The 13,102-nt window shown below is 39.8% G+C and overlaps 1 protein-coding gene across 3 annotated transcripts in view; it reads left to right on the plus strand.

Moving 5' to 3' along the window:
- The first annotated feature begins 1,362 nt into the window (after positions 1–1,362).
- Positions 1,363–13,102, plus strand: part of CRB1 (crumbs cell polarity complex component 1) — a 114,537-nt gene continuing 102,797 nt past the window's right edge. For all 3 annotated transcript variants that reach the window (XM_049807675.1, XM_049807676.1, XM_049807677.1), the window contains exon 1: positions 1,363–1,678. In XM_049807675.1, coding sequence (XP_049663632.1) covers positions 1,603–1,678 — 76 coding nt within the window. In that variant the 5' untranslated portion in view covers positions 1,363–1,602. The remainder of the gene's footprint in view (positions 1,679–13,102) is intronic.

The raw sequence follows: 13,102 nt of genomic DNA on the forward strand, positions 1-13,102 counted from the left end.
TAGAATTTATTGTGCTGTATGTCTGCCAAGCCTTTGAAGAACTAGTTTTACAAGGTCAGGTTGGAGGATGGCCTTGTGTAGGCCTGGGAAGATGTGGCTGAAGACAGTCAGAGTACGTGTATGGAATGTTTTTATCTTTAACTGCTCTGAGGACTGGCAAACATCCCAGCTGAGCCAGATATGGGCTCCTGTGTTAGTAGTATTGGCTGTATGCCGTTAGTTCTTTCTAGATCTTTGTTGAAACATATATAAGTTGGATTCTTTTGTGAAATAAAGGGAATCTTGTACAGATAGCTTGAGCACTTAATTCAGTCGCTGCAGCAAAGCATGGAGGGCCGGGGGCTGGGAACGCAGGTCAAAGTGAAGATGGTGGAAAGAGGAGATCCACTGCGAAAGAGGCAGCTCATCTCTTTTTTTCCCTCAGAGCCCGAATGATGCTATGGCAATCAGTGCGATGGTATAGCTTACCCGTAGTAAACACACAAATTTAGTTCCTGGGTTTACAAGGTGCCAGAAGGCCAAAGTTTGTACTGGGATCGTACTATCTGAACATGGCTGCTGGGGCTGTCGCTGTTCCCTTCTGCTAGCCCAGGCCAAGGCTTTAATGTCTGTGAACAAAGTTGTAGTCAATGGATGAGGCATTAGACACCGAGACAACTTTAGGCAGAAACAGGGCATTGCCTGTGCCACACGGCAGTGAAAAGCCACAGTGCTGCACCGCCGTGGCAGCTGGGGAAGGCTCCTCTGAGTACGGACAGACTCGTTGCACTTGTACCAGCCACAGTTGTCTAAGGCCACCCCTGGCTAAAAAGAAATGGATTCCATCCCCTGCCCCCATCCCCTTCTCTCATCAACCTTACTATGTCATCTCCTGAATCTCTAAGTGACTGGTTCCTCTATGAACAGTTCAAAATTACAACACAGCCTCATGAAGCGCAGAGGACCTGTGCCAGCTCCCAATTGTTATGCTTTTTAGTGATGGCAAAAGCATTTAGATCCAGTGAAAACAACAACAACAGAAACAAAAAAAGGTTGTGGAAGAGAACAGGCTATATCTAACTACAAAAAAGATTGAGAATGGGGATGTTTCATCATTTTACTTCACGTGCTAATGAGGCAAGATGCAGAAAAAATGCAGAAAGCAGAAAATGTTTGTTAGCTGACTTTATGCGAGAAAGCATGAAGTGTTTATAATTTGAATCAGAAGGAGTGTGATGTAATGGAGGTTTAGTAGAAGATAATGAGTGATATATTTTGAAAGATTAAGGGAGTTCTGTGCCTTATCTGCTGCGCAGCGTCAGCCAGGCAGAGTGCACCATTCACGGCACAGATCTGCAGCAGAAAGCTGGGGAAAGGCTCCAGTCCAGCTCACAGGCAAATCTGCACCAGGTTTGAAAAATCACTCAGACCTGCTGAAGTAAAACCTTAACAAGCACAACTGCCTTTTGAATCAATGTCTGTAGGTTTGCAGTGAACAAAGGTAGCTTGTAGGGGACAGGGTGCCTTGGGTATTACCTTAGTTTCCAAGATGAGGCGAAAGCAGTGAGGATCAGCACCAGCCCTTTGGACAACAGAGAACGCGGTGGAGAATGTCCTATCAAGATGAATATGGCTCATTCAAGGATTAACTCTCTACTCATCTTCTACCTCAGTTTTTTGCTGCTCATCCATTTAAAAAGTAAGATTTGCACTTTTTCTTATTGTTCTGACATGTCCCCAGGGTAGATGGCTAGATGTGCACTTCTAGCAGGAAGCTTGTATTGTCAGAAGGCTTTAAAAATTTGATGGAGATGCCAAAAAGATTTGGTCCATGAAACTAAGTTGTATGAACTCATTGCATGATAGCTTTCCTGATCTTCATGTTGAAACTTTTTTTAAAAATCAGGAATGAAAGCATTTTTAACGCCTTCACATATTGAAAGTACAGCAAAAAAATGTTGTGTTAAAACTGTACCTATACTTTAAAGTCTGCATTTTGATACCATTCATCCAGTAAATTTAAACCTATCTGATTAAAATCTAGACTTATTTATCCTTTGCTAAAGCTGAATCTGTTATGTATTTTAGTAGCACTCATTGCTTTATTAATTACAATCTATAGAGAAATCAGTTATTAAACAACTGTGATACATTTGGTGTTTTAAATATCTCCCTTATGAGGGTGTATAAAAGTCCAACTATTTTTATAGAGAAAATATTCTCAGCAAACTTCCACATAAACAGAAGTATGCAAAATATTGGAAGTCACAATGGGTTTCCTTGGTAATTGTGTCAGATGGTTGAGAGTAAATACAAGCCAAGGAGGCTAAATGGCCTCAGCTGGTGAAGCTGATATACATGTATGAAAAGCAGTAGCTCTTGAACACGTTTAAAATGAAGACAGGCAGGATGTGTGTCTGTCTGAGGGGGCTGTTTGATTTGTGTCTCTTGAATGTGAATCACAATAAGACAAAGCTTTGAGCAGCTGCCATTAAACAAGACGACTTGGCATTAGCGTGCAGTGTTGTGTAATCTGGGTCACCTTCTGTCGCTGCATCACTCAAATTGTTACTTGGACAGTTTACAGCCCAACATAAATTAAAGACTGAAAAGCAAACAGATGCAGTTGGATCAACCAGCCCTGAAAAAAACACCCCACAGTTTAAGATATAGGAAAAAATACACAATGTCGTAGAAACATCCTTTTATCCTAACAGTTTTGTTCTTGGGTGTGTACTGATGTGAATCAGGGAATCCAAAGTGTTCTTTCTAAATTAATTCGCAACAGGACATAGCCTGAAAAAAAAGAGAGACTGGATCCTCCACTTTAAAAAAGCAATTTTTAAAGTCTGCATACTATAGGGTGAACAACCAGAAAGTCTGAGACAGAGTCTGCTATCTAATAAAAATAAAGTAACAGGAATATTATTAGTTAAGAAAATTTCATTTATACGTGAGGTAGGCAAATTAGAACAAATAAAAAGGCTTTGGGAAAGGGAATAAAAAGTTAAGTGCTTATAAAATTTAAAAGGTTATATTAAAAACATCATGCACAAAGAAAACATTGCTAGAATGTAAACAAGAAAAAGCCCCCAAAAAATCAGTTAAAACAAAGCAGATAAACCCAAGTTTTGGCTTTGACCTTGGGTGAGCTCTGCTCAGTGCAAGATGCCAAAGGAGGGGAAAGTAGTTATATGTCATTTTGTGCCTTTTCCTTAGCACAGTTGGCTGGAATGACATTTCAGATGTGGGATGAGTTTTCTCTGGGTTATGGCCATATGGCTAGTCTCGAGCAAGAGGCTTTTCAGTCTTGGAGGACCCTCCTTCTCAGGTAGATTTGTGGCTGTTGCAGGCTGATGTGATACAAATTGATATACCAGGATGGAGCAGTTAACAGCAGGAGCCAGAACCAGGCTCAGGACCTTATCTGTATCTATCGATGCAGTGTAGTTAATGATCTTGATAGGTATTTTCTCTCAAGAAACTTCATGTGCCATTTGAAACTGCTAACAATTTCTGTTAACAAAAACATAACTGTGAACAGATAAAACAGGAACAGAAGCAGAAGAATTGACTGCAATTATTTCCTTACTTAAAACTGAAAAAGGCCTAGATAGAAAAGCTGAGGATAAAACAGAACAGAGATGAGTGCCAATATTTATAAAAGTTATATCAGACATTATATATTTAAAATCAGTTTACTAGACTTGTCTTCCCCCAAAGGATTCTAATCTTAGGTCCTGCTTAAAGTGTTCCTTATAATTATTTATTCTAAACAACTTAGGAAATAAAGAGTATTTAGAAGCCAAGGTTTCCTAAAAATATATCTGCATATAGCTTTCTTTCAGGTCATCCATTTTCCTGAAGTGAATAGAGTTATGCATACATTGAGAAGTGTCCCATACAGACAGTAGGGCTTTTAGTAATGGTTGCAATGAAATTAAAGCATTTTTCAGGAATGTGGATACATGAAAACAAAATATTCTAACATAGCATTAAATGACTATGTTGAACTAAAAAGAAATACAAAGTTGTACACCATTATTAAAATAATTGTGTGCTCTCTTATTTGTAAGATAGCTCATGCATACTTTGGTATATATTATGAGATATTATTCTTTAATTCCTGTACAATGCTGAGTGTTGAATACTAAATGTTGGATAGATGGTAAGCTTTTATTAAAGTCTTCTGGCTACACATAAATCTTCTATAAAGCTGAAGACTAAGGTATTAAAGAATGTACTCCTGTCACTTGTGGTTCCTTTTGAATCCCCAGGATAAGTAAAAACTACACTTACCAGTAACAACACTTAACATCAAACTGTACAATGACAGGGATTTCGATGTGTAAATCACAGCCTTCCTACAAACAATATTGAAATATTTTTTTTAATTTCAATTGTATAAAATGCTTTTGGAAAGACCATTTGTAGTTAATTTAATTTAGTCTACTGAAGCCCCAGCTGATACCTGATGCTGTCAGATGCAACACATGTACAAATCTGAATATGAGTGCTCAGAAATACATGTACTTGATAAAAAAAGAGCAGGTATAGTTTCATCTTGTGAAGTTATGTTTCCAAAAATATTGTGGTATTTGTCCTCTCTTGGCACAGAAAAAAAGAACCTGTTGGAGAGCCCTTGACGCCTTGGGGCAAAAGCATCCATCAGGTTGCTCTGATGTTTGGTGCTGTCATATCCCTGAGGTGAAGGGGTGCTGCTGGTGAAGGTGTGGAGACTGTACACACACCACCCGGGGGCAGGATTTCTTTGCTGGTAATGTTTATCCTAATTCACATTCTGTCTTCTTGACATCACCACAGAGATCATCACCACGACCACGCACCAGCAACAGCAAGCCTGTGGCAAGGTGTGGCCATATTGTTGGAATCTAGCCCCAAATTCATGTGTTGCATGTCTCTCATGGCTCTGCAAAACACATATTCCACAGGCTGTTTCCTTCCCACGCTGGCTTACCGACAGAGCTCTGAATTGATTAAAAGAAAACTGTACTTTCTTTTCTTATTTATCCTGTGCCTCTATTCTCTGTTGCTGACACTGGTAGATTTTATTTTATTAGGGCAAAATTAAATCAGATAAAATATACTAATTATCTTTCCATTGACAGTCATTACTTTATATACCAAAGAGTTTCTCCAGCCCATAGGTGCTAAAGTCTTATATAGGGTACTACATACCTTTTTTATAATTCCCTGCCTTTTTTTTTATTTTTTATATTATTTTTTACAATCTCCAAAACACAAAACATGAAGATGAAAATGTCAGACTACACAGAACCAGTTATTTTTGCCTAGGGACTCCCTATAAGCAGAGGAAGTTTGAGGCCTTGTCTAAAATTGTAATGATAAGAGTATGTGAAGTAGTATTTCCACTTTCCCTTAATGTGAAGATAGCGGTACAGATCTGCAAATTCATTTATGCATTGTGCCCGTGGTTATAAGTATTGTATGCGAGCCCTCAATACAAGTTGGTTTTATATAGTGTTCTGTGAACATAATCTGTTTTCACAAATCATACCAAATGAACTATTTACAGAAAAGTAATCTGGGGGCATCCAGGGATGGTCAGTTCTATACAAGGAAGGACCATGAATCATTATGTACAATAGTTGACAGGAAACATGTCCCAAATCCAGAACAAAATTGGTAACTAACCGCTGCCATATTATTGTCTAACAGGAATTGCCAGCAGATAACTCTGGGCAGAGAGCTGCTTAAGAAACAGACGAAAAGAAATTATGATAAATACAGGTATATTTAGGCATCAATTTTGGAAGTGATTCTGTCTAGCATCAAGTGCAAGTTCAGAATCTTTTATCTTAATCCAACATCCAACAAGCTTTACGATGGATTATCTATCACTTAAGCAGAATTATCTTCTCTTCCTTTTGGCAAAAAATTCAGTAAAAAATTTTATAATTTCAAAACTATTTTTCTCCAATTTAATGACTTCATGACCTTTCAGCAGAACTTCATAATAGTTCCCCCAAATGTTCATAAATTAAGAATGGAATTTAATGTGGGATTGCTGATAATGCAAGCAAAATATCTGAGCTTTACTTGCACCCCTTTTCTGCCCCTCTGAGGTGTTGGCACTATGCAATTTCTCCCCATGGACAAGAACTTTTAATTTCCTGCAACTATTCCTATTACTCACACAGCTTGAATTACTGCTTAATTACTGCATTAGGAATAAAGCTCTACTATAAGAGATTTGTGGTTTTGCTCATACTGCTTATCCCCCATGCACACTCAGATGATGCAAGTAGCTTTCCAGCAAAGTATTGCTAGGATGCACATTTGATGAGTTCGTAGCAGATTCGGCACTTCAGCAGATCCTCATGAGCCCATTGTGGAGCACAGGCTCATGAAGTGCTTCTCAGAGCTGCAATCAGCAATGTCTGAGCACAGGCACCAGGAACGTGCAGCTTTTTCTGTCCCAGCTGTCATACATTGCATCTATATCATCTAAAAAAAGAAATGTCTTTCAGATGTTTGCCATCATCCTAAGTGAGTTTAAAGCAACAGCTCCTTGACACAATTATAAGGCTGTTGGGTTAGGGGTTTTCCCCTTTTCATTTATATTTTATTATGGATAACATCTCCATCTCTGGAATCAAACAAAATCCTAAGAACATACAGTAGTAACCCCATAATTTTTAAACAAGGAAGTAACTTCTGCAAGATGGATCCATTTGCATAAAAGTGACATTAAGAACATCCCAACCATACCTGTATTTGTGCCTCTCAATTCAAATTCTTACAAGGCATCCTTAAGATGCTACACCTACCATTCCAATAGCAGAGCAAGACTACCAGGTTACAGACAACCTCTCTACTGTGTGCCTTGTAAAATGGGAACTGCTGACACCGAGAAGCTTTGGAGGCTAAACGTTTCCCCAGGTCCTGTATTAGTCATCCAGAAATTACAATGCAAGGTATCAGCATTTTTGAAAATTCAGCCATCAAATGACATTGATTTTAGCAATACAGGATAAAACACTGAATGATGTATTCACAGTCAAGGAACAGAAAGGGAATTCTGTAGCCAGGACACTGATCAATCTCTAAGTGGGTGTTGTTTGTGACTAATGACCTATTAGGAAAAAGTCTGATGGGAAAGGAAGGAGGTTGGGCAAAAGGGCGTTTTATCACTCATGCTCAACCAGCAGCAGAGACTTTGCATGGATCTTGAAACACTGATGTTTTGTGCAGCATCAGTGATAATGTACTGGAGAAGATGATGCTGGAATGTTAAAGCGTGTCATACAAGCAGAGGACATAAACCTGATGTTTTAATAAATACATAAACCTTTCAAAGGTATCTCGACCCAAAGTTTACATCTATATCTATCTATCTATCCACAAGTTTCTTCCCCTGTATTACTGTTGATGAACCTAGGACACCTATGGAGTCCTGTCCCACTGCAGCTCACTACACATTTTCCCCTCTGCAGGAGGAAAGACAGTAAAAAAAAATAGTGCTGTTTAGAGAATGCTCAAATCTTGATGGCCAAATTGAGTACTTCCCTATTGAAAAGCTGTATAGAAAGGCAAATATTTTGCTGTTATGTGTTGACAGGAAACTGACATGTAAGACATGGGAGAGTAATCAATCCATTATCCCGTACTGGCTATATCCAGTTTTGAGTGCTGCTGTGAACAAGAGAGGGGCAATCAGGAAAATGCTGGAAAGGGACAGCAAAAATAGGAGACATTTAGAAAGACATGCCCTATGAGAAAGGGTCAGGGGAAGAGAAGCCTGAGGGAGGACATGATTACAGTCTTACCTACACAAAAGAGAATGGCAATCAAGGAAGACAATGAGATTGGTTGCTCCCTGTGACCTTTGGAAGAGCAGGCTCTGTAAAATAAGAGATTCCACATGCAGCAGGGAAGATTTGAGTGAACTTTCCCAATTGAAGGGTAATTAAATCTCTATATCAGAACTTTTTAATGAATGGGTTAGATAAATACCTGCCAAAGGTTTCTCAGACTGCTGTTTCACATCTGGTGTCACACAGATGAAGGGCAGTCAGCACCACCTTGGGGGTGACCTGTGAAGATCTCAGATGATGGAGCGGCAGAAAAGCACAGGTCCCTACTTGCCCCAAGGGCCGTGGTGGCATTGAGGCTCCAGGGCAGCTTAGGCACAGCTCCTGGGCTGGGCAAGTGGATGGCTCCCTTCTCTCCTGCACTACAACTAGGGATTATCTGCTGTTCAAAACAAAGGCAGCCCTGAACCCCACCCTGTTTGTTGCATTAACAACAATTTGTTGCCTAAGCTTCAGTGAGAAAATAGTTTACTCTCATTCTTCGAGACATCAAGTAGTTACTTTTAATTTTTTGGTACCCTAGGCTTAAATAAGCACTTTGGCTATTGAAGGCACTCATTCCGATGGAGATAGATAGATAGTACCCCCATGCTAGAGATCAGGTAGTTTGATTTCCAGATTTTGGAGCCAAATCACTTATCTTTTTACTTGCAATTTGAGTATACTTGATATATTGGCACTACAAAGCAAGAAAATATCATTAATGAATGGATTATTAATAGTATGATTTTCATGGTCAAAAAATCTTAAAAGAAATGGAAAACATGGATTGCCTGCTGAACCTAAATTTTACAGCCAGCTTCTCACTCCATATAAAAAGGCGACGCAAGACTGGAACGTACTGCACCAAAACAAATACCAGGAAATTACTAGGAAACTCTTTTAAGTGGCCTTTCTGAACATGCTACAACAAATCAACATTGTTCGAGGAGTCTTCACTCTGATGCTTCATCTAAGAGAAGCTTAACATTTTATTTTTATGACAATAAAAACCACTTATTTATAAAACATTAAGGTTTAAAAAAAAGTATATATCCTGCCAGCTACCAAGCAATGAAAGGATATGTGTTAGTCCATTTTCCTTAACTCCTGATATTCAGTGCATTCCCTCTAATAAATAAGTTAGAGAAATAACAATCTAAGTGCCTTTGATCCTGCCTACAGGGGTTTGCAGCCAAAGACCTCTCAAGGGTACTTCTACTTTTGGGTTTGGTTTTTGTTTTGGGGTTTTTTTTTGGTTTTTTTTTTTTTTTTTTTTTTTTTTTTTTTTTACAATCCACATCTCAGCATTAAGAAAATAATTTAGACAATGCCTCAATCTCTAGGCAACCTTCATTATTCCCTTCGCAGTGGCCCAAAAAGGGAAAAAGGTCCCGATATTCACATTTTCTAAGGGAAGCCTTTAAACCTAATTGACTCATCTAGAGTCACAGACAGTAGGCAGCAAGTAGATGAAGGATACATATTATTTTCTAGATTGATATTACAGATTAATTTGTTGGGTTTAGAGACTGACATGTTCCATCAGTTCTCACTGTACTTTTCTGTTTCTTCAGCCATTGATGGTGCCATAATGTATGAAAGACTTCTCACACCAGCAAATAGCAAAAAAAAAAAAAAAAACCAAAAAAACAAAAAACCCCAAACAATCCAGAAAAGCCTTTTTCCAATTAGATTCTTATGTTTACTTTATATTGATTATATTTTATTCACCCATAAAATGGGTCAACAGAAAATTGCTTCTGTCTTTTGACAAATACTCTAATTGACAATGCTTCTCTGCAGGCAGCAGTGACACACACCACGCAGCTGCCACTGGAGCTCTAAAGGATTCCTCCAGGCTGAGCAAAACGCATTCCTCTCCAGGCATCAACAAAGCAAGGCTGTAGTTGCTGCTGCAACTTCAGGGTCAGGGCAGCTTCTGCCTGCCTGAAATCTTATCAACGGGGACAGAAATCAAAATATTTCTAGGGCTAAATATTTCTGTGGGTAGGAAAGGGGCGTGGGTTGCTAACCCATTACATACAATGTCCCTGCTCCAGCAACTAAGGATCAGGGCACTTGCCTGGTGCATCCTTCTGTGCTGGGAAGTGCTGTGCTTGAATAATTGTGGCCTGGGTGGATGCTGGGGGGGAGAAACTCCTTGCTTCTTTTTACTGCTCTTGCTTGCCTGCCCAAGGCTGAGCATACTGGAATCCTGTTCCCTTAACCTTTCCTTGAATAATGAGACAGACGAAGCATCTTCAATTGCATTAGTCAGGGAGTCTGCAGACAGGATGCATTCTTTCAAAGTGCCCTCAGTCACAGTGATTGAGATCACGATCACGGGTGAACAAACTAACCTATGTACCCCAACGTAAATACTCAACCATGGACACCATGGCCTGACATTTTCTTTGCTGACAGTTACTGAGAGGTACTACTATGTTCCTATATTGTGGGACTACCAAAGGCTGACTGCCCTCTCAAGTAGTTAAGCCCAGAGCTGCTCTAATTCACATTCAGACTACCAGGAGAGCTACAGGAACAGATGAAAGGCAGCATACATTGGTCACTCTCTTCCCCGACAGTTCCTGATCTCCCTTGTTGGGGTTTCTAACAGGGATGGTGCAGAGCACTTCATTAGCTCTTGTTCCACAAGGAGGGCCCTAGCTCTGAATTTGACTGACACACATTTCTTCCTTTCTTTGAATGTGAGCTAGAGGACTTTGAAAGCAACGTAATTTGACAAGAAGCCAAAGCAAGGATGTAGAAAGATAGACAGTCATCAGTCTGCAAGGATCCAAGCAACTGCAGTTTAAGTAACCTGCACTGACAGATTACCCATGGCAGGGAATCCAAAACACTCACTGTAATAATCTAGACTTGAAAAGACATCTGTATACAGAAGTAGCTTCGGATGTGTTTTGCTAAGCTTTGTGGCAATTTGTAGGTACTTAAAAAGCAGCTGTGGTACTGTTCCCGCTATGGCTAACCATCCGTGGACCTGAACATAGTCAAGTGTCCACACAGCTAAAAGATGACATCAGGCTCAAGTCTGCAGTATAACTCACCAACCTCCCAACAGCTGGAAAGAGAGCCCCTGAGAGTATGCCTGAACTAATACACGTCTCCTTGCTGCTGCGTGGACATCAGCCACCTCTAGTGCAGAAATGGTGTAGCTGTGTTAGCACCGTGGTGAATGCAAGCTCGTGCTGAGAGACAGAGTATGTTAGATCAGGCATTGTGTCATGCTAATACAGCTAAATGGCACCTGGATTAGAGCTGGCTCAAAGCACGCAAAAAAGAGTTCTGTCTGCACCCATCTACCTAGACCTTGTTATTTACACAGGCAGCTTTCCAGGCTCTCTCTCTCTCAAATGCAAGCAGGCGATGCTAAATATACCACAGCAATCTGCTGCTGATCCCATTTTGGTGGGGTGGAAGAGTAAACTGGAGCTGCAAATTACATACAGAGTTCTGGAAATGTTAAATATGGGCCACATGAGATGCAATTCAACTGCAATGGCCAAGGTATGGCCACATGGTATGTAGTCATCTTTGAGTCTGCTGTCTCAAGAGCTACAAGAGGGACAAAAACCACTGCTGAGGTCTGACACAGTGTAAAGAAGTCCTAACTGTACCTGCTTTTTTCCAGCAGCCCCTTGCCTTCCTTTGATAGCCTCATGGATAAGGTACAGAGAGAAAAGGCACCAATCTTGTAATATAAGCAAACAGAGGCTGCATAACAAAAGAAATACGCAAAGACACCAAGAGAAGAAGCCAGAGAGTGACACTGATATATCAGAAATATTGAATGGGACAAATATATGTCAGGCCCTTGTACGGTCTTCCTGTTCAATATAAAAAGCAGAAGTTGAAAGAATGTTGAAAGTCAAGCTCCACTTTAATTCCTACCTTAAAAGGTAGGAAAATATGAAAAATGTGTTTGTGGGAATGATAATCCAAGCCGCTTTGATCACTATCTGTGTATGTATTTGGAGCAGTATATATCATGACAGCATACAACTGCAAAAAGAAAATATCTGGCCAACATTTTGTAGGACCCACCAATCCAGACTTTCTAGCTAAACCCATCCCTTCTCTCACATTAAACACAGCTGACATTGGTAATTCTTTATTCACTACTAATGGTACTGAACATTTTGCAAGCCTCAGTGCATGTAAAAAGGCCCTCTGCTTGATATAACACAAGAACTATCTGTTCTGTCCTCTCTTGAGTATGTCTTAAATGTCTGATTCAATTTAGTCTAACATCTACCCATTTTGGAGCTCGTGGAAAAGTGCAAGAAGAGTAAAGTGACTAAAATCAACTGCCATTTTCACAGTCAAAAGGCTGTTTCCAAAGAACATTGGATTTCCTGAAGAACAAGTAGACAACTCAGAACTTTGGTAGTGAAGTGACAAGACTGAGAAGTGTTTGGAGCAAAACTTTCATGGGATTAAACAGGAGAAGGAAGGATCGGCACTGAACACCTTTGAAGAAGCTGGATAAAAGTCTTTCCAGCAAACAGACTGACCTAATGATCTGACAAGTGATGGAAAGAAGAAAGGAAGAAGATTCAATTCTGTGTACACAGCAGAACGAAACCAGATCTATTTCTACTACATCACTTCTACTACAGCCTAAAAGCCATAAACACTCCTTCAGATACTGCATTTTGTTTGGGGAAGTGCCCACCACTTCACAGATTCATGCAGGCACTTTCTTTTCCCACAGATCTCTGTAAGAATTCTCACTGCCCAGTGACTAAGGAAAATAGCTTACAGTGGACCTGCTCTATCCCCAACCATCATCTCTGAGCTGACAATGATTTTGCTGCAGCAGGATATACATATGTTGTAGGTACTTCCGATATTCCACAAGTAGCATTCAGCAGAGTTGATTTCAGTTTTATTTATTCTGGTTTAACTTTATAAATCAACTCGTTTCAGTGAAGATGCTGCTGTGCTATGTCCAGTCAGGACCAGCATGGCTTTGCTTTACATAACCAAGAAGTTTGTGTTGTAATCAAGAGTGGTTTCTTTTCAAGTAGATCTCCATCTAAGGCCATTATGCCTTTTGAGATACTTGAGATGCATCAGAAGTAGGACTACAACTTTTACTCTTAATTAAAGGATTTGATTGGCTGGCAACAATGACCTCTGCTCATTATATCCCAGCTCTTAAACTAACTTTGAGGGAACTGCATTCTTCATTACTACTAAAAGTAAATGGAGACTATTATTATACTTTGCAGGGATTTTTGTGTAACAGATAAGCAGCA

Source organism: Accipiter gentilis, chromosome 8 (assembly GCF_929443795.1).
Source record: "Accipiter gentilis chromosome 8, bAccGen1.1, whole genome shotgun sequence".
Lineage (NCBI taxonomy): Eukaryota > Metazoa > Chordata > Aves > Accipitriformes > Accipitridae > Astur > Astur gentilis.